General features: G+C 40.2%; 1 protein-coding gene across 8 annotated transcripts in view; it reads right to left on the bottom strand.

Moving 5' to 3' along the window:
• KIF1B (kinesin family member 1B) overlaps positions 1-26,891 on the bottom strand; it is a 92,835-nt gene extending 65,944 nt beyond the window's left edge. For all 8 annotated transcript variants that reach the window (XM_014941374.1, XM_014941379.1, XM_014941376.1 and 5 more), the window contains exons 1-7: positions 26,607-26,891; positions 21,155-21,340; positions 4,962-5,038; positions 3,588-3,767; positions 1,617-1,682; positions 960-1,138; positions 115-226 (exon numbers count right to left, since the gene is read on the bottom strand). In XM_014941374.1, coding sequence (XP_014796860.1) covers positions 115-226; positions 960-1,138; positions 1,617-1,682; positions 3,588-3,767; positions 4,962-5,038; positions 21,155-21,260 — 720 coding nt within the window. In that variant the 5' untranslated portion in view covers positions 21,261-21,340; positions 26,607-26,891. The remainder of the gene's footprint in view (positions 1-114; positions 227-959; positions 1,139-1,616; positions 1,683-3,587; positions 3,768-4,961; positions 5,039-21,154; positions 21,341-26,606) is intronic.
• Positions 26,892-27,152: the final 261 nt, after the last annotated feature.

Below are 27,152 nucleotides of genomic sequence, written 5' to 3'. Positions count from 1 at the left end.
CTTAAAAAAAAAAAAAAAAAATTCTCATTTTCCCATAATACTGCCAATAAGAGTTAAGTCACTGCAGGGAAGACTTGTGACAAACAGTCAGAAAGCCACTTATCTGTAACATACCTTCTCTGTGGAAAGATTGGTTTCTGTGTCATGTTTTTTCTGAGTGAAGACAATTGTAAACACAGCATGGGAGCGGCTGCTGGTTTCGTTCATGTTGGTAGCTGCCACAGTCCTGCAACAGGAACAGATAGAGGCGTGTTCAGAAAACAGTAGCCTCTGAGCTGCAAGTCCAACCAGCCGCAGGGCTGAACCCAGCTGTAGAGGAACGAGACCAAGAGGCCACAGAGTTGATGTTCTGCCCTGTAACCAAGACTGAGCCTCACCGAATACCATTAACAAACCCTTTGATTTTCCACTCCTGAATTACTCCCCTCTTCATCGTGGTTTAAACAGAGCCTCCTCAATCAGTGCACTCAATAATCTGCCTTACACTCAAACACCCAAGATAACACAAGCGGCATTTATGTCAGCCTTTCCCACACGTTGTTAAACGGAGCCTACAGCTGACATGAAAACAACTACTAATGAACCAGAACCTCAAGCTAGAAGCCAACTTCAGTCCTGACCACTTGAATGAATGACAGATTGTGTTCACATGTTTATTTATACCCATATAGTGATACAGCACTCAAGGAAGGCAGAACTAAAAGCCAGTATAATTATTTACATACTTTATCTCAAGGCTTTACCAGGTTTAAATACCTACACAGCATTTTGCAGCACTATTTCAGCACATAAATCAATTTCAGCCTTTTAATAGCATTCATCATTGTATATTTCAGCAATAATCCCCATGTGACATGAGTTTTTTTTTAAAAGTGCTACTGCATCACAGAAGGTATTTTAGATTTGCTGCTATATAACCCTACAGAGAGAAAAATATGTGAAGTGCTACCATCCTTTACCTGGCTTTGTTCCCAGCATCCATGAGGTCTGCAATGTCTGTGTAGGAGGTGACCGCTAACTTGGACAGATCTTCCACGTATGGTCCGAGCAGAGGATGTTCTCGAACCCGCAAATTCCCTTTGTTCTTCGGGTTCAACAAGTCTCTGACTCTCTCACAGTAAATCTCCATGTAACTCACCTGAAAACAGGAATTTGCACGGACAATTTAGTGTTTCTTAAGACTTCCTCTGCAAGCAGCTCTGCAGCATTTCAGGGTGCCACTGCATGACTGCATGACTAAGCTACTCTAAACAGGTCCCGTAGAGAAATAGGGTATAAATTATGACTACAGTAATGGACAAGAAACTTCCACCCAGTAGTTAAAAAAAAAAAAGAAGATATATGTAAACGCATCTTTAGGTTTTTCAGCCCATCATTTCTTTCAGAATTGCTAGACAAGTAAAGGTATGTTAATTTTCTGGTGGGGGAAAAAGAAGTCCCAGAAAGGTTCTATTTACATTTGCCTCAAACATGAAACAGAAAAGACAAAAAGTTTTAAAAAAATTAAATAAAAAAACCTGCATCTTAATGCCACATCAATTACTTATCGATTACAGCATCTAAGGTCAGACTGATATCCAGCACATAAATATTCTTTGGTCCCTCACCATACTCACCTCTACAGAATATGACATTTCTTCATTGCTGTTGTCATTGATTTTCTCAAACAGTTCTTCACAGAGCTGGAAAGAGGTTAAACCTCAGTCAGAAATTAGTCTTCACTGAGTAGTAACAAGTAACTACTACGACATGTCATAAAATTGCCTTCAGAGTAAGGGCAGAGGAAGAAAAAGCACCTACTACATCAACCACATACAGCCTCGCTGGGAAGACACTTTATCCCAATTCCACATCACTATCAATCAACCTTATTTTGTACAGTATCTCAGCAAGTGTTCTAGGTTTAACCAATATTCTTATTCTGTACTATGAAATTAGAAAAAGCCTATAATAACTGAATTTGGAAGTAATTTTAGAAAGGAATTATTAAAATCCTTAATCCTCTCCTAGTCTGACAAAAACAATAGTCTCTTTATTCAGAGTGCTTAAGTTCCAGGATCCAGGTTTCAATCAAGAGGCAGGTATTATTTCAAAGTTTGTTAGCAGTATCCTTTCACTAAGGGTACTTAAACTATCAGCAGGCTACTGCTTCAAGGGTGCTTGTCTACAAATAACTGAGAGGCCTAAAATTAAGATAATAAAGGAAGAAGAAATGAACAGTGAGTAAGCCATGGATATGTATTTGGAGATTAAGAAACTATGGCTACAGAGAGGAACAGGAGTAGAAAGAGGTTTCTGGAACAGACATCTACATGCAGCTGTACAGAAAATAAATAGATGATGAAGAATACAGGGAACTTTGAAGTATACACTCTGAAGTATTCAGTCAACACATGGTTAAAGTATCATAAAGTTTCACACTCAGGACTGGCAGACAGGGAATTTAGCCAACAAGAAAGAATTTAATGTCAACAACCTACATTACTTGGAACCTGGTCGTGCTGTTCCCTTCTGCGTATGTGACAAGAAAGAGAACATTCAACAAGGTCTCCCTGAGCACGTAATTCATTTTGTACCTTTATGAGGCAGCCTCCCAGGGAAATTGGAGAGAAATCATTTTGTTTTAAAATGGTAGTAGATAAAAGGAGCATTGTTAAAACTACAGCAGCATTATTAAATTGGGTTTTTTTAAAACAAAGTTTAATTTAGATATATTTGAGGTTTCAGAAAGAACAAATAGGAATATCAAGATTACAACAAAAAAATTTAGCATAGAATCACAGAATCATTCAGGTTGGAAAAGACCCCTGGGATCATCGAGTCCAACCATCAACCCCACTCTATGAAGTTCTCCCCTATCCATATCCCCCAACACCACATCTAAACGACCCTTAAACACATCCAGGGATGGGGACTCAACCCCCTCCCTGGGCAGCCTATTCCAGGGTCTGACCACTCTTTCTGTGAAGAACTTTTTCCTAATGTCCAGTCTAATCCTACTCTGTTACAGCTTGAAGCCATTCCCTCTTGTTCTATCACTAATTACCTGTGAGAAGAGACCAGCCCCAACCTCTCTACAGTGTCCTTTCAAGTAGTTGTAGAGAGTGATGAGGTCTCCTCTCAGCCTCCTCTTCCTCAAACTAAACAGTCCCAGCTCCTTCAATTGCTCTTCATAAGATTTATTCTAGAGGCCCTTCACCAGCTTCATTGCCCTCCTCTGCACTTGCTCCAGCATGAAAGTGTTGTCATGGATTTTCAGCTCATTTCACCTCTTACAGTCACTTTACATTACTCTCTTAAAAGCAAAATACTTATATATATATATAAGTGACAATTCTGTCCTTCATCACATTAGATCTTTCAACATAAAGTGTAAAGTGTAAAACATGTAAAGTGTATAGTACAATTAAAAAAAAAAAGGTAACACAGGGAAAATAATGTGGCTTTTCCCCGAGTGCATTTCTCTCACTTGAGAAGTAAGCTGTGATTCTCTGTTAACTGCTATTGCCATATAAAATGAGCGTATCAGCAAGCGTGTGTCCAAATAGGATATAAAAACCAAATTCCTTTTCTGGGTTCTGCTCTACCTGGGGGATTATGCCTGCTTGGCTCTCCTCCTGCTTGCCCATCATGGTGTAGGATTTCCCAGCTCCAGTTTGTCCATAGGCAAAAATGCATACATTGTAGCCCTCAAAGGCATGCAGCAACATCTCCTTCCCAATATCATTGTACACCCGGCTCTGAGACGCAAAGCAGGGATCTTCAGGCTGAAAAGACATGAAGACAGAATAAATAGAGTCTTATCCTATCATTCAAGTAACATTTCAAAAAGCAGCAGGGCTTTTTTTCTACTTCTGTTTTCTGGAGCAATCCCTTTGGAAGAGGCAAACATAGCACTTTTTTTTTTTTTTTTAAACACACAGCTTTTTCCCCAGGCAGCACCCACTGGAGAAGAACAGCAAGGACAGCCCTTGCAGGGCCACTGCTGCTGCTGAGGAAACAGCCTCCACGAAGAATCCAGCCAACTCTGTGTTGTGAACTTCTTTTTTTTTTTTTTTAAACACACAGCTTTTTCCCCAGGCAGCACCCACTGGAGAAGAACAGCAAGGACAGCCCTTGCAGGGCCACTGCTGCTGCTGAGGAAACAGCCTCCACGAAGAATCCAGCCCACTCTGTGTTGTGAACTTCATTTCACTAATGGGAGAGTTTTGCAAAAGATCACTCACAAATGAGATTCAGGGTATTTGGGAGGAGGGAAGTGAGGGGAGAAAAATCAAAAGCAGAGTTCAAAAAGTCAGTACAAATGAATAGAAGACTGTCAGCTACAAAAACATCATCAAAATAATCTTGTTGGCCACACATTTGTTCAGAAATATTCAGCCTTATTTTCATCAGCCAAGTTACTAAAATTAACCTCAGAGAAAAGCATTATCCCTTTTTTTTTTCCCCTATATCTTTTGAGAAAATAAGGCAGGGGAGGGGTAGATGGCAGAACACCACAGTTCTGCTGTGGAACAATTACTGGAAGTCAGTGAGAGCTCAGCACCAATTCACAGGAGGGTGGGGCAGAGCAGCCAGACGAGAGCTTATTGCTTTTGCAGCTATTGGACACGTGGGTCACTACTGTGTCTTTTCCAGATATGCCAAGGGAACTTATTTAATCCAAGGGAATATATTTCATTATTTTCTTATTAGATTTTAGTACTAATATTTTCATTAAAGTAGTTTAGTTTCTTTTAAACTCGTACGTCTTCTTCTCTCTCATCCTCCCCTGCCTGAAGGGAGAGGTTGAGGAGAGCATCTGTCATTCATTTCACTGGCCCAAACCGCGACAGGAACCCAGACACGTCTGTCTTTGAGCAGCTTTCACTTGTCTAAGAGCAAAACTGCTCTAAGAGCATCCTTAGAAAGTTTAGAACAGAACATTGCTGGAGAGTATTATAAGAAATCAAAGAACTTACCGATGTGTGGGACCAATAAGAGTAGTCAAAGCTGAAGGACTTTGGTGCTTCCTTAGGATTCTTTGGGTTGATAATACCTACGGGAAATAAAATTCAAACTCTTAGCTATCTTACATTTAGGAGCATAATTAATGAGCTTGCCGACACTCAATCCATGAATCTGAGTATCCACAGAGTCGCCACGCTGCACACGAGCAGTAAGATGGAATTAATAGACTCACAGCTTCCTAACACGGTATTTCTGTAGACCTCATTTGAAATAATTCAAGGGAAAAAATTCCTAGAAGGAATGCTGCTGCTGAAGAAAATTCTTCTGTGGGACAAAAAGCCAGAAGTAGGTCATCCTGGTCCCTCGGCTTTTAGAATGGGACAGGCTTTTAGGAGCTGAGGGACATTAGCAAGAAGGAAGACCCAAACCACAGAGTTCACGAATCCCTGGTGCTTTCACGGCAGCAGGACTCAAGCCTATTTCGAACTACGCGTTACAGGGTACAAGGGCTCCCTGCAGAAGGATTTCCTTTAAGCAGCTCAGTATTTTCAGGGCATTGAAGAAGATATGAAAAAAGTTGGGATCTACAGACATTTCAGGGATTATCCACATAGTTTATTTCCATGTTCTTTTACACACACAAAGCCTACAGACTGATTCTTAATAGGACTGGTATTAATTGAACCAACCAAATTAGTGCTAAGTGTTCTTACTGTATATAGCCACTGAATCCCACAGTGACCTCCAACCAACCTGTGCACTTTTCCTGTTTGGAACTTCCACATAATATATGACCCTATGAGGAATTTCATACACACACAAAGAATAAAAAAAATGCTTGTGTACAGTTCCTATGTTCTGGCCTTTATAACTCCCATTCAAAAAGCTGATCTCTAATTGCCTTTTCAGTTCTTGCAATCCTTGATTTAACTTGCTTTCCAAGGAATTCATATATAAGAATCCTCAGGTAAGCTAAGTCACTCAGCACTTTACAAACACCAGAAATAAAACCACCACAGTTTGGCGGAAAAAAAAAAAAACAAACCAACAAAAACACACAAAAAAAATGCCACATTCTCTCTTCATGTCAGTACATCTGGAAATTTTATACCCTTTTCCTTTTCTCAGGTCCTCTAACTCTTTCAATATTTGACCCACACATGCGCATTCCCTGCAATTAATAAAAGATCATCCAGACACCTTTTAGGTTGTTTGGTTTGATTTTTTGTGCGGGGTTGTTTTTTGTTTGGTTTTTTTTTTTTTTCTTTCCCAGCAACAAAACAGCCTTCCTATAACCTCTGCCTGGAGGGGAGTAATATACAATGGATTCAGCTGTCATTTTAATGGCATACAGAACATCTGTATTTTCTGTATTCCAAGGAAGATACTTTATAAACACAGTGCTTGCTGCAGAAGTTGAGAGCTACTGCTTTCTTCTTTTCACTACTGCAGTGCTGGAAATACTTAAATCTATTCCTTCCAGCAGCTGTTTTCAACACCATCTGTGTAAGTAAGAATTCTGAAAAGGCATACTCTTGAGGGTATCCAAATTAGATAAACCACCTTAGATTTACACATACCCATCTGCACCTAAAGCAGCAATCTACCTTTGGCAGTGATCCACTAAATATGGTACGTGCAAACAAAATCTACAAAGAAAGAAGCTATACAAAGGTGGTGACAGTCTTCCTGGAGATGATTTACATCCTGATACCATTCATCCTAAACAAAGGATGCTTATTTCTCACGTATCCATTCCACTTAGGCTGTGCTTTGGGAGACAGGGGCTTCTCCCTTTCCTTCTGTGATAAATAAAAATCATAACTCCCACATCTCTTAGCATTTTAAACATGAACTTAACATCATGTTGTGCTGAAATCCCTGGAAATGTGGTTACAGAATCTACATTAAAATTAAATCACTCCTTTACCAGATGCTGTGTCCCTGAGCAGGGCTGTTGTCCAAAATCACAATGTGGAGAAAAGATCACTGCCTGGATTGCAAATAGCAACAGTTGCTACTCTATTTCTTGGGGCCAACTCCATTTCACTTGGATGCACCTTGTGCTGACATTCTTGCCTTATACAAGCTGACAGACATGCAAAGCCAATGAATAATATGCCTTGCACCAGTACAGGATCAAATGGCAAAAATGTTTGTGGCTTTGGATAGCAACACGGGCATCAACACATAACAAACTGGTAACCTAAGCAATCATATGGCTTTAGTTTCCCTTTACTGGTTTTGACCAAACAGCAGTACATCTACAGCACGTGCTATTAAACCACTTCTAAAGCTAAAGTGAAAAACTAACAAATCCCAGAAGACAACTCCCCTGCCCCAAACTTAAATGAGTTCTCTCTTTTCAGTGTAATCTAGACTGCTACAATTCAACAGCTTCTCATTTCTCATTTAATATTTAACATCAAAACTCCGAAAAGTAAGGAAGAACTAGTGCCTTGTACCAAGAAGCTCCTACCCAAAAAAGCCATATAAATATAAACCAATCTCCACATTAATCCAATATAACAACCTTTGGGGGTGAACAACATTATTTTCGTCAATTATTTGGGGCAATAAATTCAAGGAAAAGTAATCTAACCATTAAAAGCATAAAAAAGCAGCAATAAATAGAACCCATTCTTAAGTAACAGAACCTATTCCTGTGTACTATATAACACAATTCTAAGCAGATACATGAATAAATTTTATTGCCGCATCTTTCCTGACAATATACATTCTGTTGCTTAATCTCAAAAGCAAATGATTTTAACCTAGACTTGGATACTCCTCTTGTGAGAGGAGTCATGGCTGGAGAAAGAGAGGAGCAAACTACCTTTACTGGTACGTTGCATTTACAACATTGTCCTGGAAATGGGAAACTCCCAGTCTGGCAAACTGTGAAGGGAATCAAGACAGGCAGGAACCTGGCTACAGCTTTGCTGACCAAGAATCATGTTTTTACCCACAATCTAAAAACAAACATTAGTTACCTGAATGTTGCATTTACGCTAAGGCACAAATGCAATCATAAAAGAGAGGTTTGATCTCACTTGTTCATCTCATGGCATGATTGATTTGTCTCCTCTTAAAATCAACAGTGAAATAAGCAAGTATTCATCATTTTTATATTATTGTTTATAAACAAAAGGGACATTTCTCCTGGCCAAGGCAATGCTGCACTTGGTCCTTCCAAGGAATCAAGAGTTAAATTGCCTTCTAGGATTCTACTGCATCAGGAACAGAAAACAGAGTGAGCAGCACAAATTTCAGTATTATTCAAAACCAGGTTTGATGGGAAAACACACACTTCCCATTATTAGTCTTTAAAAAAACTAAAAATCTCTAGGAAATGTCCACCACTTCCAAAAAAGCAAGCAAAGAAGCCAGACTTTTAGTGAGAATAGCTAGTTTTTCCACTCAGCTCACTGTGCATAAAGGCGCATTGACCACCCGTGAAAGACAAGCTCTCTAGCTGTGCAACAGTGTAGTGTCTGGAAAGGCACTCCAAGCTTGACATTACAGCTTCACCCCACTTGCTTCAAGCTTAAATTTCATCCACCACATTTGTGAAGTGTGAAGTTCAGGCTCCATGATTTATACAACTGGTTCCACTCTGGCCTATTTTGCTTTAAAGCCATTTTTTTAAAATTATTATTTTCTTAGGCTTTCCTCGGCTCCTCCTAACTTCCACGTCCAGCTCACTATTTTGAGAACTATTTTCTCGGACGTGTGTTTTTCCAAAGCATATCTTGAGAAGCATATCAGGAAAGGGAGATTAACGTGCAAGCAGGCAGCTCTGTCAGCGGTTGGGAATGCAGCTGCCTGGCCAAAACCTTCCACCGCAACAGAAAGGGGTCAAAGAAAAGCTCCTGGCTGCCCGGAACTCCGCTTGCTGTCCCTCACCACGGCCATCCAGTCAAAAAGCCTTTTCACTCAGCTCCTAGTCCAAGCCTGAAGTCTGTGTATTCCCATTCCTGTTTCTTACACAGACTCTACAGCTTCCATTTACAGAATCACTGGCTTAACAGAGTTCTCAGTCTCTCTACAAATGAACAGAGCTGGTTGAGAAAATATAAGATTACAACCTCAGTGGATTTCGATCAGACTGAACCCTCTTCAGTTGGAATCCTGAGCACCAAGTGGGTAGCTACAAGCACCAGTCCTGTCTGGTACGGTCCGAGTTTCAGCCAAGTGATCAGATAAGCAATAATGTGAGATAAGAGACCTGAAAGAAGATGATGAGGCAGTTCAAAACCCAGGAATTCAAACTGAAGTAACTGACCTGACTTGAAGGTGTCTGTAGCACCGAGCATCTTCTTCGGAGGGACAAGCAAATCCCTGAAATCTAGCTACTTTTAAAAGGAAGCTAATGGATATTCCTGAAGAAATTAAAAGACATCTTATAGTACAGGTAAGCTTTATCCTAAGAATTCATATGCCAAATTGAAAAAGCAAGCATGATTATGCAGAAATGAGACTAAGTGGGCAACATTGATTTTCTGCACCATGTTACTCAGCAAGCTGTGTTTTCAGCTGAACAAGAAAACAAACAGAATTTAAAAAGTAAGAGGACTGTTTCCAGTATCTCTGGTACCCACAAGAACACTAAAAGCTTTTTGGTTATTTTGTTTGTTTTTTTAAACCATGCAAGGCCAAGATGAATTGTATTAGTGAATCATGAAATAGGTCATCATCTATCTCCTCTCACCACAACCGACTCATGGCATGGTAAGCAAGCTAATGGTTTAATTACAGAGCCTCAGGAAATGAGAAAGGCAATAAAGCAGACGATCACAGCAGGAACACATTAATGGCCTTTTTATCTTACAGAATAAATTTGTTTATCTGCTATTTCAAAGGTCCAATGTGGCAATTAACTCTTCTGTTTGCAAACCTACACTAAGGCTTTGTGCTGCAGCTATAATTAGTTACCATCAGCACGGCACCGGAGAACTTCCAGCGTTGGAGTCAGCCTCAGCGGCCACTTTCTGAGAAACTCAATCCCTTTTTCAGGCCCCTTGCTTCACCAAGAGCCAACTTCTTAGCTCATGTGGATTCTTTCAGCTTTCCACAAGTTAAGCTTTTTGTACCGAACAGAAAATGGAAGGGATGAAACAAACTGAAGATACTATTTTCCTTCTGCAGCGTCTATAAACTCTGCCCGGATCAAAGCAACAACCACAGTTTGGATTCATGTCCAGCATCTCTGTTTGGAATGGAAGGCTGAGAAAAAGGCATGGAAATAGTCATGTTTTGAAACTATACTCTATAGATTGTTGATTTGGTTGAGGGAGATAAATGCCCACATAGTCTCAAATTTTGTATCATTACATAAGACACACATATTTTAACTAATACTTATCCTATACAAGGACTGATATCATAGGAGCAGTACAGCCTAATAAAAGTTAAGGAGAAAGTGGGAGCACAATCAATTAAGGAATTATAATTTTAGATGTGCTGTATCAACAGTAACAACCCAATCTCCGCAATACATCTGAATTTTAACACGCCCTTACTTAAACAGGCAACTTCTTTTCTTGGCATAAGGTACTTCCACAGTCCATCCTACTTCTTCCTTAATTAACATTTTCCAAACCATCCACCATCTGCTTTATCAGCTAGCACAAAAATAACATACACTTTCAACCTTTCAAATCTATAAGATCAAAGTCATTGCTAGTTTTTCATTTTAGCAAGAACTGTTAGCAAACTTTGAAAGATCACTTCATTACTGAAACAGTACCCATGTATTTTATAATATATATTATTTTGAATTCTTATTGTCATTTCAGACATCTCGTGTTTATTACAGTCCAATCCTGAGTTGTTGAGGTTGAAATTCAAAAAGCACACCTCAAATACACACTTTATTTTATAATTATAACCAGACTGTGAAGCACAACAGAGAGCTGATGTGGAGTTACAGTCCTCTGTGATAGTTCAAACTGGAAGCAGCGCTCTCTGTCCTCTCACCCCTTCCTAAACACACACACAAACACATTCCAACTGCAAGCCTTTATTTCTGGATTTACACTTCCATTCTCCATTAAAACTAATCAAGTAAACAGACAGTGGGAAACCTACAGAGAAAAAAAAAAAGAAAAAAAAAAGCAGGCAAGTTTAGCCAAGATCAGCCCCCTCATTCCATTCCCGTCTACTCAGCCACATAAATATTTTCGCAGGCACAAAGAATGACCAAAACTACTTTTTAACCACTTAAATCTCATGTCAGATTATAACAGGACTGATTTTGCAGTTCAAGCCTAATCTGTTTTCATCCCAGTCAGCACTGCTCCTCAGCACATCACAGATTTCCCAGGTTGGAAATGATGTGCAGTTGGGTCTCTGGGGGTAACAGCAATTCTTACCAATAAGCTCTTGAAAGAAAAAGAGCCCAAAGCACACAAGAGGTAAGAATTGTAATTATTCTCTTATCCCTCACTGCATTTAAAGCTAACTCATGAGATTCAACAGCTCCACCCCTGTCAGTGAGCAGAGTCCCAGCACAGGGTGTTCTGCCATCAGACATGCCCCCCGTTAGTCACTGCGGGGTGCCCCCGTGACTGCAGGATAACTGCGGTGTGTCCTTCAGAGAAACACCAGGAGACAGAATTAACTTGGGCTAAATCCCGGGATTAGCTGATACACAGTCTGTGCTGGGGAGGAGACGGACTGACAAATTAATATTTAAAAAAAACCAACAAGAAGCCACAAAAAAATCTCACTACCAATTGCTAATCTGAAATAAAACCCAATAATGGTGAAAGTCAGGCATGGAACTGGAGGAACCGAATTTCTACCGCTCTGCAATACAGCCTGCTTTGTGTCATTTACATCTTCATTCCCGGTGCTACGGGTCAGTGCTGAAGGCACAAAGCCTCTTTCATTTCTACATCTGAAATAAAATCAGGTTTTATCTCACGAAAGAGGCACCACACCGGCCTCAATAATTCCCCTAGTGGCAGCAGTAACCTACACAGAGCACACACTCCTACCAAATGCCAACACTTATTAAGAGATAACAGCTAGCAAAAAAAAAAAAAAAAAAATCACTGTCCTGTCTTTACTTTTGTTCTCATTAATCAGTGGTAAAGGAATAGGCAGAAATTTTCAAAAAAACACACTCATCTAGATAGAACTTTGGAAGGGCTACCATTCAGGGAAATAAATACCAAATAATTCATTTCTGTGCCTTCTTTAAACTCTATTTGAATCAATACAAGCAGTAGTTTTATTTTATTGTGGCTGAATAATCAATTTAACCAATACAAAAGATCTGGGGCTTTCAGAATTGACTCCACAAGACTAAATTAACATTAAATATACACAGTCTCTTAAAACGCACGGGTCTGGAAAATCTATCTGCGCCATCTGTAGACTGGAATGACAACAATGAGAACATGTTCGTTTCTGAGAGCAGGGTGGAGCAGGCATTCTTTATTTGCTGGAACGTGAATAACACCCCAAAGACACGTTTAATACAGGCTTCTTTCCTAGGCATACGTTGCAATCAGATATATGGCTATACTGTTTTTATAAGACACAGTTTCAGGGTTGTTATTATAAGAGATAAATGAAGGGAAATGGACACTTCCAGCTTGTAAAGCAGCGCTTGCTTTTCAAAGCATTGTTTGCATTTTTCAAATCATTAAAAGGGAAGGAAACCAAGTAGAAGCTAAGAACAGCTCATTTGGAATTCAACCGGATTCTCTCCCCACTGTGGAATTTCAGCCCTGGACTGGGAGAAAGGTTGGCTGGGGGAGGGCGTGAGGCTCCATAGCACCAGAGCAAGGCAAATGCTCGCTCCCAGAAGCTGCTAGAAAGCCGTGCTCATCCTCAGCTGCTCCTACAGATCCAAGAGCTATAAATACCATCTCTCCAGCTGGTGTTCGGGGAGAAGGGCACGCCAGCAGGCTCTGCACCAAGCGGGAGCCAGTCAAACCAAACTGTTCGACCTCGCCGAAACGCTCAACCAAAGCCTTTCCAAAACTTCCATGGTCAACCCATTACCTGAAAACATCCTATTGCAGAAGACGTGTATCAGGTGTGTGTATGTACCTGCCTGAGTGCTTGGGAGGTGAGCTGAATTCTTTCCTCGCATGTTTCCTGCTTCAAGGCACATAAAACAGTATCTCACTTCACCCCCTGCTTTTACATGACTGTCTCCAAGAGCCAATGGTCTTTCCAAAGGCCATCCTGACCTTCAGACACGTGCCAGCGCTGCGTGAAGAGGACATCACATAGCACTGGAATCCTGGGCAGTCAGTTCTGCCAGCCTCAAGATCTTAAAAGATTCATATAGTGAAAATATCCAATCCTTACAGTAGTTCCCAACTTGCATTTTCTTTACTTCTACTTGCATACTGGAAGATGGCACATTATTTAAGCTTTTGATAAGAAGAATCATCTCTAAAGCCCTAAATTCTGTGTCAGTTGGCACTAGTTCCAAAGGGGCAGGATTTCATGTTTTAGTCACCACTGACAGAAAACTCTTTGGAGTTCATCAGTAACATTATCTCCCTCTACTATGGCTCTGTACAAACTCCATGACATTTTTTTAAATGTAGTCCAACTACATTTAACATTGGCTGGAACATTCTAGCCATCCCACAGTCTCACTCCATGCTCATTATTTGTACCTCTAACATTTTAAAATCATTAAATTTTCATCTTCTCCCACCTTCCCAAAGTTATCTTCCAAAACAGATTTTTTTCTTTTTTTTTAACTGTGTGCAGAATTAACACTTGGAAGTTATTTTTATACAATCATGAGAAAAGCTTTAGAAGGAAAACCAAGCACCTAAAAAAAATTCCAGTGCTTTTTCTCTTCTCCAATTAGTTCCCAATTCAGCCTCAACTGCAAGACAATTCACGCATCCTCCACATGACACATAATTTATCTTCCCATAAAATAGCCTGTTTTGATAACACATCTACCATAAATGCAATGTAATATTAACCTATTGGACAAGGATTCACTTAGTTTTAACCACAGTTGGGAGGATTTACAGATGAGAAAGATCAGGGTAGGGGTTAAGTGACTTTCCTCCACTGCTGTTTATTTTCCCAAGACAACCCCATTGTGCATGATGCAAGCATAAAAAATTGGAAACACTTAAAAAAAAAAAAGAGAAAGAAAAAAAGAAAACAAGCTGTATGTAGGGAAAAAAAACCACTACACAACATGCTTTTGGAACCAATGCTTTTTGTCAGGCACAAGTCATCAGAAATAGGGTATGCTTATTTTTTTGACATATCTAAAATTATTCATTTTCAGAAGACAGATTGAGAGTCAAGACTGAAATCTATCTATGAAAAGGAATCCTCCCACCTATTCTGCACTTCCATTGAAAATGACGCAGCAATAGAAGTATAAATAAAAGAAAAGTTATTAGGCCAGACACTACAATGAACGCCTTTGCTTGCCTTTTCTACCTATGTAGCATTTGCTGCATAAATTCCCATTATTTTGCTATCTACATGTACTCAGTGCTAGTCTAAATAAAAGCCAGTTTCTTTTAAGGACTTTTCTCATCAGTAATTTAGACTAAAGATTATTTCCATAATAGAAGTTCCTCAGTGAAACTACAAAATCCAAAATTACAAACAGGGTTTCTTTTCCATTCAGCATGCCTTTTCATTCAGAAAACAGGAAAGAATTAAATCAGAACGAAAAAGATCAGCAAACCATAGTTGTCCCCCCTTTACAATTAAACTTTTTTGAAAGAGGTTACTACTTCTTAGAGCTACATAACAATGAAAAAGGCAAAATTTAACAATATCCCCATCAACGTATACCAATAAAGTCCTGACTGAATTACTGATGAGGTAATCTTGCTCTATGAACCTTGGAATAGTTCTGATTTCTTTTTCAAATATCAGCAATTTTAGTATTGTATTTCAAATATCGCTAATTTGGACAAACACATCATAAATCAAAAGCCTTAAGTTCTGCTTTCCCACCCATTTTGCTCCAGAACAACTGCATAAAGCAGGACACAGCTTAAAAGAAAAAAAAGAAAAAAGAAAAAAAGAAAAAACCCAAACAGAAAGGAAACTCAAATTAGATGTTTCTCTATTCATTTTTCTTATTTAAATATTTAAGTTTAGACCAGATATTTAGCGGCCTTAGAGAAAAAAAAATATGAAACAACCGACCATTAAAAGAAAAATATTCCCCCCGCCTCTGCCCCCCAACCTCTACAAATTAACTCCAGAATGCCTTATGAAGTTTTCTGGATGCCAGGGATTCCTGCTGGAGAGCCCAGCTGCCATATGTCTGCAGCAGCAGCTGGGACTATTGTTCCTGGACAACGGGACCGCTCCCCTCTGCCTTTTTTCATTAAAGATCCAATACCTTAAGCAGTCCAAAAAGAACCTGCCGACATCACCGAGCCACCCAGACTGCTACTGAGTTAGAATCCAAAGAGGTAATGTTCAGTCCTAACCTGAGGAGCCAGTTGCACTCATACCCTTCAAGATAAGCCAGGCTGTGCAGGTGTGCTTCTACACAAACAGGGCTGATGGCAAATCAGAATATACAACCATCTCAGATGAATTATACTTTGGGAACTTTGTTTTACTCTGTCACTGGCACCCACAAGATGCTAAACCCTATTTTCATTCATCTAGTGCACAGTTACTGTAACATCAATTGCAGAGGACACATCCCAAGTAGGATACTTTCGTGTTTCCCAGCTTCATTAGTCCCATTTTCTATATAATTTTTAGCTTTTTAAAAGAGGAAGCTAGCTGGACTCTCTGCTAGTGATGAGTATCTAAATGCTGTCTTGTAGCTGCTAGCTTGAACCTCTGCTTCATTTGCATTTGTTTTTATTTATGCATTATTTATTTACAGACAGGATTATCAAATAAATTCCACCAAAAAAACCCAACCAAACCCACAGCCAAACAAACAACAACAAAACCACACACCAGAACAAGGCAACACTGGTGTGTGTCTTTAGGCACAGAATAACTTGGCTTTTCAATTTCAACAATCCAAGGCAGCAGCTGCCAACATGGTTTATATTTGTTACATCTGAAAACCTGATCCAAGAATGAGTACAAGAGCTACTGACACAGAAACTGCTCTTAGATCTATAGCCCACCTTTCAGCCCATGTATTACACAGCAGAATCTGTTTCCCACTGCCACAAAAACAGTAATTTATGGAGGGGACAGACAGTAAGTAGTTAATATATTGTGGGTAAGATGCATCAGTGTAAATCATTCCAAACAAAACAGTGAAAAAGCAGGAGTTAAAGACAAAACATATTCAATCAGGATATGCTGACATCCATGACATATTCTTGAATTATTCATTTCAAAAAGCTGGTGGTGAGTTTGACCTAGAGCACAACAAACCACCTATACAATATTTTAAAGAAGATAAATTTTCGAATTTATTTAAAGACTGACAAAGTTATCTCAGAGGAAAAGACAAAAGCATTATTTCAGAAGTCTCAGTATTAGATGGGATTTTATCAATAAACCACCAAGAAAGGAACTTAACAGTCCACTGATGCCAAGTTTCACTTGAGAATATTCTGTAATAAGCAGAAGATGGAAACAATATACTAGGCAGGGTCAAGCTAACTGAGAGTAAGAACTGCTAACAGAGAGATCACCCTAGGGGATTAATTATCAATATGAAAAGTCCTCAGAGCTCACTAACTTCTCCCTTCTCTCCCCAGGAAGGCTGGCACAGCTGACTGCGCTACGGGCAGCGCTGCCAGCACAGACACATGGTGCCCAGTGCTGAGCGGGGACCGGCACAGGGGACTCACTCAGATCCACCAGGGACCTCGACCACGGACCACATTAGGGGACTCACTCAGATCCACCAGGGACCTCTGGACCACGGACCATATGGACCTGCTCTTCAGAACATAACTCCAAATGATGGTAAAGCGTTTAGGTCAAGTGAATCCCCTTGCATAGCAGGTGCTTTTGAAAACAAATCTTATGTTTCTTAAGGTTGTATCTAACTGATAGTAATAACAACAATGGTCCTTTCTTAAATTAATCCTACTTTATTACTGTTTTGGTAGGGGATTTTAAGTAGTAATTTGATGGTGACATTACCTCTTCTTTAGAAAGCATTTTGTGTTCCCAAATTAACTTCGCTAGTAGGATTTTGCAGCTTGTAAAGAACCCCTCTATTATCTTCTGTTCTCCTACGACCACGGACCACATTGACCTGCTCTTCAGAACATAACTCCAAATGATTGTAAAGCGTTTAGGTCAAGTGAATCCCCTTGCATAGCAGGTGCTTTTGAAAACAAATCTTATGTTTCTTAAGGTTGTATCTAACTGATACTAATAACAACAATGGTCCTTTCTTAAATTAATCCTACTTTATTACTGTTTTGGTAGGGGATTTTAAGTAGTAATTTGATGGTGACATTACCTCTTCTTTAGAAAGCATTTTGTGTTCCCAAATTAACTTCGCTAGTAGGATTTTGCAGCTTGTAACTTCTCCTGTCTTTAATATCTTCTGTTCTCCTACCCTCAGTGCTTCCATTTCCGTGGAAGACCTTTTGCCAGTACCGTTCAAATGGCTACCATCTGCAATTAGATAGGATCTGAGCAGCACAGGCCTTCTGCCAAAATCCCAGCCCCTTAATGCAGTCAGCACATGTGACTTCAGCTGGACTGCAGGATTTCATTTTTGGAACAGATATTTTAAAAACATAAAGACTGACAATTCTTTAAGTGCAAGATATTGTATTACTGGAGATCAATACCTCTGCAGCCATAAAGGGGAAAAAAAAATAATCTAGTCTTGTCATCTTAGTACACTAGACCAAAAACAAACAAACAAACAAAAAAAAGAGACAAACAATATGTTCCAAGGACTGATTTCAAAATTCCAATATTTTGCATCCTTCCAACAGAAAAACAGGAGTCCTAATTACTCATAGTAAGTGCTCTTGACATTGTGGGTTAAAGACCTTTGTAAGAACTCTCTTATTCTGAGACTAAGACATATATAGAACTCTATTCAGCTACATTTTTTAACGGCTGAGAAATGATAAAGCTGGAGATCTACTAGGATCTTGTTTAAAGGCCTTGACCTTCTACAAGGAAATCACATAAAAGCCAGAAAAAGTAACAAGTTAATTCTGTTGGAGACTCAAGTCTACAACAAATTTACACTTGTTTTGCTTCTAATGCAAAGTTAAACCATGTAACAAAATTGAGAATAAGTTTTCTAGCCCAGGAGGATTTTCAGTTTTGCTGGCAAGCCCACCCTCAATGATGGGCACTCCCACAAGCTGTAAACCCCCAAGTTCACACAAAAACTGACAAACAAAAGCAGCAAGTCAGGCAACAACCCCAGTGGCATTCCAACTTGAAGAATATACTTCATTATGGATGTCAGAAGACACTCTTTTTTCATAAATTCATTTAAAAAAAACAGAAATTGAGTAGACCCGTGATACACTTCATTATCTACAACTCCAGACTTTCCCTTAAAATAATCCTAACCACTTCCCCTCAGTTTCACTATAACATACTCTCTACCTACATCAGCCAATACCTTTACAAAGCTCAGACTCTGACAAAGTTTAAATTCAGGACCCACAAAGAGTTCATAGAAAACATTGGCGAATAAATATATATATATAAAGAATCAAAGTTCAAGCAGCAGTCAAAACCCCTTGTTAGCGATCAGACTTCACACTGTCCCATCAGTCCTGTTCATCACAATAGTCCATTAGGCTTTAATTCCAAGATAAGGGAACTGTAACTGTCTAGGAGGCTTAAAATAGTCACTACCCAACATATCACCGGCCTCTCAGATTTGCCTCCTGTCAACTTGATTAGCGAACAAACGAAAAAATAACCTTCTTACAGGCAAAATATCTAAGCTTTGGTTATTTCATTAGCACGTGGAGGTATGAAGCAGGAACTCCATAGGCAAGAATTACTACTGAATTCCCTTTATTTTGAAATTGCTAGAGATAGGAGATTCATGAGAGTCAGATCGGTTGTCACTTTCTGTAGTCAGCTTTGAGCCAACAAATTCAGACCTTAATAATAAGGAGTTAAATAATGTAACTGTGAGGCTGCAAAGACTGAGGGATCATGAAAAAGAAAGAATCTTTGGCAGAAATAGCAACAGTACTTATGCCCCCAAATCTAAAACATAGCCTAAAAGCATACCAGAAGAATTTCAGCTTGAAGTTATGTGCATCAGACAACTTTGTTAGGAAGATTATCTGGAGAAAATATTTCTGCTCAGGTTTTTCCCCCCATCAAACAATGCCTTACTCTTATCTTTTATTATATGATCCTCTTCTGTTCAACGAGTAAAATTACTCCCCTGCCTACTGCTTTCTTCTGCATTTCTCCTCAAAGAGGGAAGTACAGAAAAAAAAAAAAAAAGCAGCCCATAGATTGTAAGAATGTGTAACTATTGCAACTGATGCCTTTCCCACAGCCTGTAATGGCCCCTGATGACTTAAACCTGACCATCTGTCACATCACCCATTTTGTAGCAGAGCCATAGGACTCAAACAGAAGGCTACACATTAGAACACTTCCAGAACAAAAAAATATAGCAAAAGCTGTAAAGAAATTTCCAACTAGATAAATCAGGAAGTATTGTTCTCCTTTTGAAATCTGATGCAGTTTCTTGAAAATGTAAGTGTCTTTGTAGTGCAGCTCTAGTGCTCAGAACCAGAACCAGTGTCTTTTGTCTACACCACATTTCAAACTTAACAGACAGATTGCCAGAGATTCACTGGTCACAGTCATCATGGTACCACAAACAAGCTGTTTCCACTGGCTCCTAGAGTTCAAAAACGTTAAGTGTCTAGAATTGTTGTTGCCATGTCATGCAAACAGACAGATTGCCAGAGATTCACTGGTCACAGTCATCATGGTACCACAAACAAGCTGTTTCCACTGGCTCCTAGAGTTCAAAAATCTGAAGTGTCTAGAATTGTTGTTGCTGTGTCACAACAGCAGCAAGAACACCCATTACAGAGGCAGCCAGTGGTGCTGCTGTAGTTCAGAGCATGGTGACAGTTCCGTAAGAAAGGCCATCTAATGGAGTTTCTAATTCTTCCACCACCTACACTGCACCTCTAAGTTAGCAGGCAACATTGGGATACAACTTTTAAACTTCCCTCCCCCCATTTTAAATGTAAATTTTTAAATCCAACCAAAAAAACCCAAGTTTCTTCAGGTAATATTCCACAAAAGGTCTGAAGATAAGAACTTAGCACACTGAAAAGCAAGATCTCTTATATATGATGCCTCTCTTCCAACGAAACCAGAAACACTGTACATAATTTAAGCAACCACAATTAGGACAAATTCCATTGCAGAAGGAGGCTGAAGTACAACCTCGGCAAATAAAAAGAAGGAGCCTGTATGCAACCTCCTTTGTATTAACAAGCATGAGGAAATACTCATGTCATCAGACAGCAAAGAACTCGGAGCTCCTGGAGTGTTACTTCCTACAGCTATAGACAAGACGACTCTACTGCATTATCTCATCATGAAAAGCTGCTACAAAAGCAGCAGTTTATAGGTAGAGCCATTAGTCTACACATGGCCAACAACACTGCAGCAAATGGTAGCAATATTGCCTTGACCTTAAAAAGCACGAAATTAAAAAATAAAAATAAAAAAATCAATAAATGGCATGCCCACACTCCCTTTCACATAGAAGAGTCTTCTTCAAATTAGACCCACAATAATTATTTAAAAAATAAAATTACTGTAATCTGCTATTTTGCCATCGTTTAGACATCTAATCTCAAAAGCATAAAATTTGACATCCCTTTCCCCTTAGCTTTCTCACTCAAATTATGCTGCTAAGCAAAGGCACAGACTGCAGAATAAGCACACGCTGCGTAATATTCCCCCACACGGAAGTTAACAAAAAGGTTTTCACTTTGGTATTCTAATCTTTCTGTAGAATTCTCAACTCGCCACAAGCAAACACCACAAACAACCCCATCAAAATCAAGATACTCATGTTGCAGAGTTTCTAGTCAAATTGGGAGCCAATCTAGTTTGTAATAACAGCCTCAGAAAAGAATATTCCCTAAAAGAGCAATTGTAGATGATATAACATACATAGTACTCAGTGCAGTCTGAGAGAAAAAAAAAAAAAGAGGATTAAGCAGGAAGGGGGAGGAGAGAGAAAGACTCCTTTACAAGATTAAAATAAACTTACTGGTTGAATTGCCTTGCATCTGGATGATACATTTGGATTCTTTGCTGGTTTCTCGGGAATTGAAGGGCCGGACCCGAACAGCCACCTTCACTGAAGCCCCCGACATTCTGGTTGCTTGTAGTGCAGTCAAGAAATTGAAAGTGAAAGGGGGTCAACAGTGTTTCAAGTTATCCTTCTTGGTGTTTTCTAAAGAAAAAAAATATAATTCAGTTATTTACAGTTATTGCATGCAAAATGTCGATAACATTAGGGAGGTTGAAAGTTGTTTGATAACTCCAATTTCTGCTCCACAATCACCCTTTCCCTCTAAAAGCTGTCACTGCAAAGAGGGAACTGGAAATACACTTAACAGCACCTGGACACAGCCTTCCCAGTCAAAAGTTCCTGTCATCCGCAGGAGCTCTTTTGAAGCGTACATATTTGTTTTCATTACTTGGTTTTCTTCCCAGAAAGTAGGGATGCCAACTCCAAAATGAAGATCTGGTTGCAACATGTGTTAGGCTCAACCTTACAAAGACAATTTTAGCAGTAAAGATACAGCTACTTAGATTTCAGCATGTATGTAGCTTCCATGCACTATATATCTAGGTTCTGTAGCTGTCAACCACTCCTGCCATATTGAAACTAACACAAGTGTCATGGGCTATATCCCACTGACTTTCAATATTCAGCATTCCAGAGAAAAGTGCATACCAACCAACCTCAAAGAACCCTCTGCAGCCCTGGGAAAGTCCTCTTCCCAAAGGAAAGAAAAACTCGTTAACTACTTGTATATCTAGTGATTAAAGGACACACTATAAGGAAGAAGAGGAATCAAAAACTATTGCCCTCAGGTTAAATGTTACTATCTATCTTCAGCAAATGTTCACCAGTAAATTTATCTTCATTATCAAAATACTTGTTAAGATTCTACCGCATCCAAAGGATGGAGCACCTGAGTTGGCAGGAAACCACCCCGTTAGCCATAAGCCAAACTTCAAGGCACGTCTGGGACAGTATTGAAATGTAGGCTTAATAAAGACTGGTTCGATTGGATTCTCCTTGACCAGCCTTTTCCATTAGAAGAAAGTTTTTCAGTCAGTCTACAATTAAGCAGTTTAACTTCTTGCCACAGGACACTGTCAGTACTGAAGTTAAACAGACTCAACAAGCAATAATACAGATTCAAAGAAAAAGCCATCAAGGTCTAGTAAGAAGCTACCACCCTTGGCTAGGAAACCTCCATGGTGCAGACTCTCAGAACCTGGAAGACTATACTGAGAAAACATGATTACATGGTGGACTTATCTTTATATTCTAAATACCCACTATAGCCACTGCTGAAGACAGGATTCAGGGCCTATACTGAGAAAACATGATTACATGGTGGATTTATCTTTATATTCTAAATACCCACTATGGCCACTGCTGAAGACAGGATTCAGGTGAATCTTTGGTCTGATTCAATGCAGACATTTCTGGCTTGAATCTGAGTTACCACAGGCAGAACTGTACCCTGCACAAGTCACCAGGCGGGCCCAGAAATCTCAGCATCATCTTTTCTGGTTATCTATAAACCACACGGCCAATGAACTGCTCATTTGAGGGTTGTAATCAGAAAGCCACAAAAGCACAAAACTTACTGGCACATCTAAAGCAGAAGCATTTCAGCTCTAAAGTAAGTTCTGCAGCTGGTAAAAATACGTGCTTAATTCAAATTATGACACATCTTCACACAGTACAACAAGTTTTTAATAAAACTGCATTACTTCATTAATGCCATCACGTGGTGAAGGCAGAAATTAAATTACTCCACCAAGTAGAAGAAGTAATTTAAAGCATTCCTTATTTTAGCAGGTACCTGAGGTATCTGACCAGTCTAGACGAATAAGAAAGTCTTTAGAAACAAGCCAACTGAATTTCAATGTCAGTGGTACAGCAAACTGGTAGAATAATGACTCATGAGTCAACCACACACTCAGCTTTAGGTTAGTACAGAATTTTAAGAAGTTTCACTAAAAACTTAAACATAGAATAGAGCAAAGAAGTAATGTGAATAAATTCACATGATCTTCAAAGTTTAATGGAGATTCTGGGTTGTTGCAGAGGACGACTATTCACTTTTGCTCAGAGGTGCCTACTTTTTCATGTAACAAAGTGTATCAAATATGGAGCTTCATTATAACCTTCTTCCCCAGTATCTGCTGGGTGGGATTTTTGCTCTCCCTCCTTAAGGTGACCCTTGTGTAAGTACCTGTGCCCTCCCACGAGAGCCAGGAGACAACGCTAATCCTGATACAACCCAGCAGTATCATTCAACTGACCCTGAACCTCACTGCTAGAAAACAGGAATGGCCCTGTACACAACCAGTAAGCACTCAATTTCTGAAATGTGATTTAAGAAATCTATCAAGTGCAAAATCTCTGCTATTATCAAGTTCACAGTGACACAGTTTACTGTGTCAGACTGCAGCAAAAGACGCGTAGGTGGAATTTTCATAGGGTGTAACACAGCACTGAAACTCTACTTGACATCACATTAATGGTTCTCATCTTTCTTTTCCCCGACTATCCATATTAATGTGAAAACCATAATTTTGTCAACTTCCCACAAGGGTGAATGAATAAACATAAGGCCATTAGTCAAGAGGATTTTAGGAAAAAAAAAAAAAAAGAAAAGAAAAAAACCCAAACAAAACAAAAATATAACCAATGTGTTCTTATAATTTTATTTATGAAATGTAGGGAACTTATTTTCCCTTCTTACTGAAGAGTCCCACAAGCAAAGGTTTTTTTCCTCATGGTTTCATAGAAACAGCTCTCAGAGCACTACATTAATTTCTAAAGATAACTAGGATATATAGGAAAGTGGCAAAAATAAGATAGAGTGAAAGAATCATCTACTTTTAAAAAAAATAACTCTTGAGTATCTCTGAACATCATATTCACAACAAGAAAGCATGAAAAGCACCCCGCCAGAGACTCCATATGCACTAGGCAAATAATAGCCTTGTTTGAAACACAGCCATGAAGAAATTCTTACAGAACAGGTCACAAAATCACCTACAACAGCATAAAAATTTAACTACTAGACTTCTTCAATTACCAACTTTTCCCAGCCCTAACTTTTATGCCCACAGACAATTAAATGCTGTGTAATTCATTCATTCTCAACTCTACTACTTTTCAGAGCTGAAGCAAAATGCCTCCTTGTAGTTGCACATGACTTCAGATGGTTTCAACACCATCCCTCTATGCAAGATTTAATTTTCATTAAGAAAAAAAATTAACTAAAAACTATGTATTTTTCCAAGCTTCCCATAACTTGAGGTTGCTGGGGTTTTGAGGGCTCTTTTGCACTTAGTAGCAACTTTAAGTGGTTGTAACAGTTCCTGAAGGAGGTATTGCCTTCATCACACCGAAGGATAAGGCCAAGCGATACCAAGTTGCACAGCAGCACAGATAACAAATTGCAACTGGTTTTTCTGGGTTCACATACCCCAGTAGTATCGCTTACTACTACAAAACCCTGCCTACAGAGCGGGAACAGGAGAAGTAACTTGCAACAGAACAAAACAAAATGTGCTATAGAGTCTGTGGTACAGATTTAGAACAATCTTTTTTAAAAAGAAGCTGTCTTTTCTATGTTCATTATAGGCTTAGACGGCTGCCAGCCATGCTAGAGTGAATCATTCTCCTAACGTCTTGGAAAAAATCTAAGAGCTGTGTATCTTTTAACGTTCTCTGTATTAATCCAATCAGGAACCGAGGAAAGAAGGGACCTGCATTCCTGTGTCTTTGACACGATACACCAATGGCTCTAAAACAGGTGGTAGATAATATTTGAGTTGTTTATTGAGCTCCATCAGCACAAAAGTAAACCCTACATATTAATTTTACACTTATTTTAAACTATTATTAAAAGATATCCACCCTGTAAGTTACACGGTGAGGTCTTAATATTAAAGTGTGTCATTAAACAAATCATCTAAATACCTCATCTGTTTTCAGTTATTTAAGCCGACAAACCCAGAGATGTTGGTCAATCACCAACATCTCTCAGCTCTTGTAACTAGACTTTCACACAAATGTTTAAAGAAACAAGCTGTTCATTAAGACTTGGATCCTTGGATGTATTTGAAAGTTCTGGCAAACCAGTTTGTATGCAATGTCAAAACACTGAACATGTTGCTATCTTTTGAAATCAAGTTACAGGCAGAGCAGGGATTTAGAGTAAAATTATTATTTACATATTCAGAGAAGTTTGCAACATGTTCAACGTGATTACAAAAACAACGTCCAGCATCTGTATCTCTACAGTCAAATAAAATGTAAATAGAATTTTGAAAAAAATTAAAACCCAGCACAGATCAGAATTGAAGAAGCATCAAATTTATTTAACATTGTGTCATATTTGCGTAAGTATAGAGAATGTGCTAACTTTTAAACAAAAAAAATTGCTTGTAACTTAATCAGTACAACAGCTCTAAAGAAAGAAAATGAACAAGGATAGAGATTAGTAGATGGAAAGTTCACAAAACAGCTGTTCAGGGCGGCAGGGGGTTATGAACAAGAAGACCACAGCGAATCCAAATTTAGGTCCTCTGCTAAGGATCAGGTAGTGATGACAGTCTGATATATCAGCTGCACTCACACGCTACCCACTGCTATCTTTGTCCTAAGTGAAGGTGCCAGATAAAACAGGGACACAGAACATGCCAATGTACGGAAAATCCAGTCATATAAACATATGGCTATTTATCAACATGCCAGTGTACTGGGTTGTGCAACAACAAAAAGAACTGGGCTAGGGAGGAGCTGGGAGCGAAGATAAATATACTTTAAAATTTGGTACGAATGTATTTTACATTTCAGAGAAGAGACTCAAACTCACCATCTGCTTTTTGGTGAATTCTAGTTTTCCAATCTCAGCTTAATACCCATATTCTGCCAATGACCCCAAAACTACCAGGCCTGTCATCCTGTCTCCTGCCGCCCGCCTCAGCTCAGAGGATTGTCAGATCATCATCCCAATATGGCTGCCCTGGCAATTGTGTTGTACTGAACCCAGGGACACATCCACCACCTACAAAAAAACACCCTCAAAACCACCATCCTTTTACATTCCTGCATCTTCCAGCTGGCTGGGGGGGCTATGCCTCCCTCCCCAACACGCAATCACCGTCTCCGCCTCATCCGAGCTAGAAATGAGGAAGAAAAAAAAAAAAAAGGACGGCGAAACGCGGCGATGTTCGCCACCGTCAGAGCGGACGGGATCCAGAGGAGGAAAAGGGGGGGAAGCGGCCGCACCGCCCCGGCTCGGAGCGCCCGGGGAAAGGGGAAGGAGGCGTCCCGGGGGACAAGTCTATGCATCGGGCAGATCGCCTCCCCCACCGCATTACGGCATCCACCCCGCCCGCCCGCTCCCCTCCCCGGCAAACCCCGGCTCCCTCAGGCGCGAGCCGCCCCTCACCTGAGGACGGACGGGCAGGACGCGGGCAGCGCGGGGGCCGCCGGCGCCGTCAGCAGCTGGGGGAGGCGGCGGGGCCGGGCAAACGGCGCAGCGCGGGGCGAAGGAGAGAGAAACCCCCGGCCATCCCCATCACGCTTCAGCCGAGGCTGGGAGAGAGCCCCCCCCCGCCGCCAGGAAGGAAGCGGGAAGGGCGAGGGAGGGAAGGGGGAAGGGAGGGCAGAGAAAGGCCGCGCCGGGAAGAAGGAGCGCAACGACGCGCTCCCCACAGCGCCGCTCCCACACTGACAGGATCGCGGGGCTCTGCGCCCGAACCCGCCTCCGCAGGGGGAGGAGCGCCCGGCCGGCCAATAGCTGCGCGTCGCTGCTCCCTCCTCCCTGCGCTCCACCAATCGCCAGGCGCAGAATCGCCGCGCGCCCGCCTCCCGCCGTGCCAATCACAAGGTGACACGGCCACGTACCAATCAGAGCCCGGGAATGCCCGTCCGCAGTGACGAGCCCCACTCCTCCCCTCTGAGTCAATCCCTCCGCCGAGCCTCGGGCACACAG

This window comes from Calidris pugnax, unplaced genomic scaffold, assembly GCF_001431845.1.
Source record: "Calidris pugnax isolate Ruff unplaced genomic scaffold, ASM143184v1 scaffold82, whole genome shotgun sequence".
In the NCBI taxonomy this organism is placed as follows: domain Eukaryota; kingdom Metazoa; phylum Chordata; class Aves; order Charadriiformes; family Scolopacidae; genus Calidris; species Calidris pugnax.
This window is presented reverse-complemented; position numbering and strand designations above follow the sequence as displayed.